This window comes from Morus notabilis, unplaced genomic scaffold, assembly GCF_000414095.1.
Source record: "Morus notabilis unplaced genomic scaffold, ASM41409v2 Scaffold561, whole genome shotgun sequence".
NCBI classification, from domain to species: Eukaryota; Viridiplantae; Streptophyta; class Magnoliopsida; order Rosales; family Moraceae; genus Morus; species Morus notabilis.
Genome location: NW_010357935.1, coordinates 182,579 through 189,718, shown reverse-complemented (window position 1 = coordinate 189,718; position 7,140 = coordinate 182,579). Strand labels below are relative to the sequence as shown.

At 34.4% G+C, this 7,140-nt stretch overlaps 1 protein-coding gene across 1 annotated transcript; it reads right to left on the bottom strand.

Annotated features, from left to right (window-relative positions):
• Positions 1–2,094: 2,094 nt before the first annotated feature.
• On the bottom strand, positions 2,095–6,146 carry LOC21393498. Its single transcript, XM_024177210.1, has 3 exons — positions 6,004–6,146; positions 5,601–5,847; positions 2,095–2,748 (listed from the first exon to the last, which is right to left on the bottom strand). Exons 1-3 carry the CDS (start codon positions 6,144–6,146, stop codon positions 2,191–2,193), a joined length of 948 nt encoding a protein of 315 aa, XP_024032978.1. The 3' UTR covers positions 2,095–2,190.
• Positions 6,147–7,140: the final 994 nt, after the last annotated feature.

Genomic DNA, 7,140 nt, shown 5'->3' with positions numbered 1-7,140 from the left:
CCCGATCAGGCATTTATATATATATATATATATATATATATATAATAGACTGCAGGTAACAAGGAAGAAAGGAAAAAAAGTCTGGTCCAGAGTACCTGGCAATTATGAGCCACTGAGAAGTACAAACATGATTTATTTCTCTGGAAACGTAAGAAGGCGATCAGGCATTTATATATATATATATATATATATATATATAATAGACTGCAGGTAACAAGGAAGAAAGGAAAAAAAGTCTGGTCCAGAGTACCTGGCAATTATGAGCCACTGAGAAGTACAAACATGATTTATTTCTCTGGAAACGTAAGAAGGAAACATGGCTGGTCTGGTCCAGAGTAGATAGCAATTACTATTGCAAGGCCCTTTAATCAATTTACGAGCCATTGAGACGAACAAAAATATACTTCCAAGTCTCGCTCCTCAAATAGGCTTCATTCAACACAATTGTTGCGTGTAAATTAGGTTGGGTATACCATTTTGTGATGGAATTCGGAGTTTTTAAGGATATTATGAGTTTTCATTTTTAAAAAATTAACCTGTTAAATGTGGTAGTCGTATTTAAATAATGTGGGGACTCGAGTTTCTTTTTTACCCCTTTATAATTTGAAGTCTAGTTATTTACTTATACTGCATTTTTTTTTCAGCCGTACTGCTTTCATGTGTAAAATAGGCTCATTCTCTGTTGGGAACAAAAACAAATCAAACGAATTAATGTATATTAAATTCGGATTTCTCTTGTTAGTAACCCAAAAAAAAAAAAAATGAAAAAATGAAAAAAAAAAGTTAAAGAAAGGACTGCTCTATCACCTTTCTCAAAACGACAAATCCTCATCCGGTGGCATAATTCAAATTAGCTGCTTTCCCTTGATCTTCTTTAGAAAAAGAATAAAACTCATTAACTGCGTGGATGTATCTCAAAAGGCCATAACTTATAACCTTATTATCTGGAATTGTAGAATTGAAAATCTACAGTTTCAAATATACGAAAGACACAGAAATTTACTCACTCATTGAAATAAACGAATGCTAAATGGTTAGCATTCGAAGCATACATAAAGATATAAGAACATGTTTAAGAGAACTCTCTAAAATTTAACTAAATTTTTGCTAAACTAGCTAGAAAACTATTTTAACTAGTAATTTTTTAGTGAGTCACTCAAACTATACTTTTTATTTTAGCTAAATATAGATTATTTTAATATTTATTAAATTTACAATATAAATAATTTTATTGAATTTACAAAAGAACCATGCATTTATTATAATTTAAAGAATAAAATAATACAAAAAATTAAATGGCTAGTCACTCCATGCTAGTTATATTTAGCTAGTGTGGAGGGCATTTTTTAAAATAACTAACTATTTAGCTAATAATTGAAGTCGAGAAAAACTAAAAAAAAAGTTGAATTATTAACTATTTTGACTAAAAACATAAGATGATTAGTATGATTGAAGTTGTTTTAAGTCAAACAACTTTAAAATCTAAAAGAAGCGATGATTAGAAAAGTATTAAATGTTAAGTGTAAAATAGTCAATCCCACATGTCTAAATATAAACATCACTACAGGCATATAAAAATATTAAGCCACCCCATTTAATAAGTTTTTTTTTTTTTTTGAGAAATCTTAAAAAATACTCAACAACATTGCTAAATAGCCGGTGGTGATATTAATATTTAGACGATGTGGGACTTGACTATTTTACGCTTAACAGTTAATACTTTTTCTAATTATCATTTTTAGTTTTAAAGTTGGTTGACTTAAAACAACTCCAATCATGTTAGTCGTTTCATATTTTTAGTTAAAATAGCTAATAATTTAACATTTTTTTTCTTGACACTTTGACACTTTCTTTCATGTAATTTTTTTTTCATTGTAAAATTTAGAGGTTGTTCTTTTGTCTAAAAAACTCAAAAAAAGACAACTCGAGTTCTAACTTTATTCAAGTTCATGTTTTTCTAAGTTTCAACTTTATTCAACTTTACTCAACTTTATTCAAGTTACAACTTCAGCTCAAGTTATAACTCAAATTTAACTCAAAAACTACACTCAAATTACACTCTAAAAAAACAACCCCTTAGATTCCAAACATAGCCTTAAACTGGAGATGAAAATCCGCATCAATTATTAAAGACGGAACTTCAATTATTCCATGATCAAATTAACAAAACTTTCCCTGATCCATATTACATCATTTCCTGCAAACAATTCCATTCCCACTCGCGCCACTCCCACTGCAATCCAACATCCCATACTCCACCCCCAACTTGTCCCCCTGCTCCTCCGCCAAAACCCCAGCGCCAGAGAACAAACAGTCGCGGCAATTGGCCGCCAAAAGCGACGTCGTTCGGTACCTGTCCTCGCCTCCCAACACCGGCATTGCCACCCCGGGCTTCGCCGGGTTCTCGAAATCCGACCTATAAGTCCTCCCAATCACGCCCTCAACTCTCGACGACAATCCATGAAACCTAAACTGCACCTCCAGATGGGCAAAGCAATCATTTTCAGGAATCTGATAGTTGTGAATCCGATCATCTTCGTTAGTCACCGGAACAACATTGACCGCGATCTCGGCCACCTCCGGGATGGTGATCAGAACACTGTTCTTGCTCGAAGTTCTCTCCACTTTGAACCCGGTTTCGGGGCACTGCCAAAACGACAGGTGGGACTCCGCGATGGCGAGTGGCTCGTTGTCGTATGAGAGGCTCAAGTGGTCGACGGAGTCGTCCCATGAAGAAGCCGGCGTGGCCTCCCATCATATCGCCAAAAAGATGACAACAGAACCAACAAAAACGTCTCCTTCTGTCAGGTTTGACACAAATCCGAGCTTCGGACACCATAGCCTGCTACGGCAAAAACAGCAAATGCTCTAAGAAGAAGATTATTTGCCCCAGTGAATGCCCATCAAGATATCCCAAAGACCCAAAAGCTAAAGTCTGCTATGTCAACTGCAACTCACCCTTATGCCAAGCCGAATGCAAAAGTAAGCCTAACATCCATATATATATGTATATATATATATATCATCTTCTTCTCAGAAAGATAGCATAAAATATAAATATAATGTGTTCTTCTACAATATATAAGATTGTTCTTTTATCATATTTCATCATACATAGATTTTTTAGAAAATGATTTGATCAAAATTTAGATATTTGTTGGTTCTGTTGTCATCTTTTTGGCGATATGATGTTCTAAAATGTTCACAACGAGTGGCAATTCCAGCAATATAGAAACTACTTCGTAAGATGAGGGGAAAGAGAAACAAAGACAGTAAATGGGTTTAAGTATACACCAATTTTCATTAGAGGTTTTACATATATTTTATGTAAGGGTACTGAAACAGTGACATGAATATTTTACAAATATCTAAATTTTGATCAAATCATTTTCTAAAAAATCTATGTATGATGAAATATGATAAAAGAACAATCTTATATATTGTTGAAGAACACATTATATTTATATGCTATGCTATCTTTCTGAGAAGAAGATGATATATATATATATATACACATATATATATGGATGGTAGGCTTACTTTTGCATTCGGCTCGGCATAAGGGTGAGTTGCAGTTGACATAGCAGACTTTAGCTTTTGGGTCCGTGGGATATCTTGATGGGCATTCACTGGGGCAAATAATCTTTTTCTTAGAGCATTTGCTGTTTTTGCCGTAGCAGGCTATGGTGTCCGAAGCTCGGATTTGTGTCAAACCCGACACAAAGAGCATAAGAAAGATGGCCAAACAACTTCGGCTTACGTTAATCTCCATCGTTTCCTTTCGTCACTTCCAAAGAAATGGATTAGAAAATATGGCCATACCCAAGTGCCCATTCCATGTCTCTTTTTATAGTATCAAAGCCGTGGACTTTGGGGCTGTTAATAATAATTTTTTTTAATTAGTATACATGTGTATGGTCTCTAGATTCGATAGAGAAATATGGGGGTACGTTGGATTGTTGAATACATTGCGGAATTGTTAATCTTGGTCAATTAATACTGTGGCGCTTGTAAATGTGACTGTGATTAAACAATAATAAGTTATCACAAGTAGCCCTCTATTCAGTATTGGGCAATTTTTTTTTAAAAAAAAAAAAAAACAATTCCATGGGGTGCTAAGGTGCAATTAAAAGTCAAATTTAGTGTGTTAGATAATCATATGACATTAGAATAACTCTTTATTTTGGGAGTCGCTTGTAATAAGCTCGGTCCATGTGATTATAGAAACATGTACAAGTTTTTGGCCCTCAAAATTCGCCGTAGATGCTTCAAGAGGACTTTTTGTTTACATTATCTGTCTTATATATTCTATTTCTAAAATCTAAAATTTCCTCATTCTTTTGCTTGTTCTTCAGTTACAATGTGTCTAGAATAATATTCCCACCACCGACTATCTTGCAAATTGCAATTACAGCAATAATTTTCGTTCTTTCTTTCTGTTCCTTGTCTTTTTTTTTTTTTTTTTTTTTTTTTTTTTAATAAATGAAACTGATCCCTCTTAGCAAGTCAACTAACAAACTCCATGTGACACTCAGCGAATATAACACGGTTTTGTGTTGCATCCTATTTCCTTACTCTGATTTTTTTTTAATTATAAATGTGTTTTTATTTTTCATTTATTTGTTTGTTTGTTCACAAAAATTTTTCTCTGAAATTACTATGTAGATTAGTAATGGTTTAAAAGATAATATTTTATCTTAAATATTGTTTCTTATCATGCAAATATATAATCATAACTTGAGTTAAACTTGAACATATATAACTGCTACATCTCCGAGCATAGAGGTGCAACTATGAATAAATATAACCAATTAATTACTTCGTCAATAATATAAAAAAAGTATATTATATATAATGATACTTGAACCAAAAACCCAAGATTATTTATGTATGGATGAGTTTTTAATAGTTACGTTTTTATCGATAGTTACTGATCAAATTATAAAAAAATAAATAAATATCTTATTTACAATGATGATGTGGCAGTTATATGACTTGCTATAGCAGGTTAAGCAACTTGTTAATCTTAAGCGTTAATTACAAAGATTTTCTTTTTCTCTTAATTTTGTATACATTATATTTAAAATATTAACCGATCTTCTTTTCTCCGTTTTGCACCTCTTAAAATATACTCTTAAAATATAGATTAATTGATCTCTATACATATGACAATATATGATCGACGAATTTGTAAAGAACCCATTGTTAATCTTCCAGTATAAACTACTCATTGATCGTTTCTATCATACCATGAATCAATGCTAATTCCGGCATACCATTTTTTTTTTTTTTTGGCAGTAGTCATACGAATTGTTAATAGAACGGTTCATTGGGTATTTTATTTGAGCATTTACTGGTCAATTGACCATCGCCTCAATCTTCGATTGATCTGCTGCAACTCCTTCACCTGAGATGATGTGCCCCAAGTATTTAAGCGACGGCCGGCCAAAACAACATTTTTTTGCATTCGCATAAAGCTCATGTTGCCGCAGCACTGAAGTACCTTACTCAAATGCTTTACATGATCCGTCATGGTTCGACTATAAACTAGTATGTCATCAAGAACACAGTACAAATTTGCGGAGATAAGGCCGGAACACCTCATTCATTAGAGCTTGAAATATCGCCAGAGTATTGGTTAAACCGAAGGACATAACCAAGAACTCATAGTGCCCTACATGCGTCCAGAAAGCCATTTTCGGCACATCCTCACCACGTACACGGATATGGGGATAACTAGACTTCAAATCTATCTTAGAAAAGACCGTTGCTCCATACAACTCATTGAGCAGCTCATCTATTACGGGAATCGGGAACCTATTCGGCACAATCTCCCTGTTTAAGACCCTATAATCCACACAAAAGCACCAACTATCATCTTTTTTCTTGACTAAAAGAATAGAACCCGAAAAAGGACTTACACTCGATTGAATTATTTCCGCTGCCAACATCTCCTTTACCAACTTCTTGCTTTCATCTTTTTGAGCTTAGGGGTAGCGATACGGTTGGATGTTGATCAGAGAGGTTCCCTCTTTGTGAATAATGTCATGATTCCAAACCCATGGCGGGGGCAATATGGCTGGCATGGCAAAGACCTCCGGCCAATGCTTTAGAACGCCTCCATACTCTTTCGATGTCCCTTTCATTTTCCACTCGTGAGCTTGGAGTTCCACAGAGTGCAGTTCAGTTCAACTAATAGCCCTTGCCCTTCTTGTTTCAAGGCCTTCAACATGGCTTTCAAGGAGACAGTCGACCTACTGAGACGGGGTTCTCCTTGCAAAACCACTTGCATCTCCCTTACTTTAAACTTCATCGATTTCCAATTAATGCTCCTTCCCCTCAATGTCTCGAGCCACTTCATGCCTGATATCACGTCCGAGCTCCCTAGTTCCAGTGGAAAAGTGTCCTCCACCACCTTAATTGATTAAAGTGAGAGTACCACTGTCATGACTGGGAAAATTTCCTGAAATTGTCTCTATTATAAGTATGAATACTTCAATGATAAGTATTTTTTGATAATAATATTGAATAGCAAATTATAAGTTAAAAATAAAAAATTTCTGAAGTATGATGCAATTACCGATTTCAGACTGTAATCAAGAAAGAAGCTCGAAATATTGTGTTAATCCCATAAGAGGTCAAACACATAAATATTAAGTTTAAGGAATGAAAAAGAATTGAAAAGCATCAATTCTAGCGTTTTAGAAACAATCAGAATTAAGAACGAACGAAATAAGGGTTTGGAAGGCCGAGCCGAAAAAATTAGGGTTTTCGACCGATTAGGGTTGACCGAATCAAAATTTATTGACCAAGAGTCGACCAATAGGTTACTCTTGAAAAGCTAGTCAATGTTGAGTAAAGTTGACCAACTGTCCGGAAAACGCTTGTAAAACGTGCATCAGATAAGCATTAAACTGAACTGGAAAAAGATAACTATTATATATGGATGGTTGAGATTTGAAATAACTAAATGAATGAAGGGTTGAGATTAGGACATGTGGGAAGAGAGGTGGCCGGCCAAGCTTAGTGAAGAAGGAAAGAAAAGATATTTTTGTCTTTTCTTTGTAAAAAGGACCTTAAAAAATATAGAAATTGCACTTAGGTCCCTCTTTTTTTAACCGGTTCTTTAAGTGAATAAAC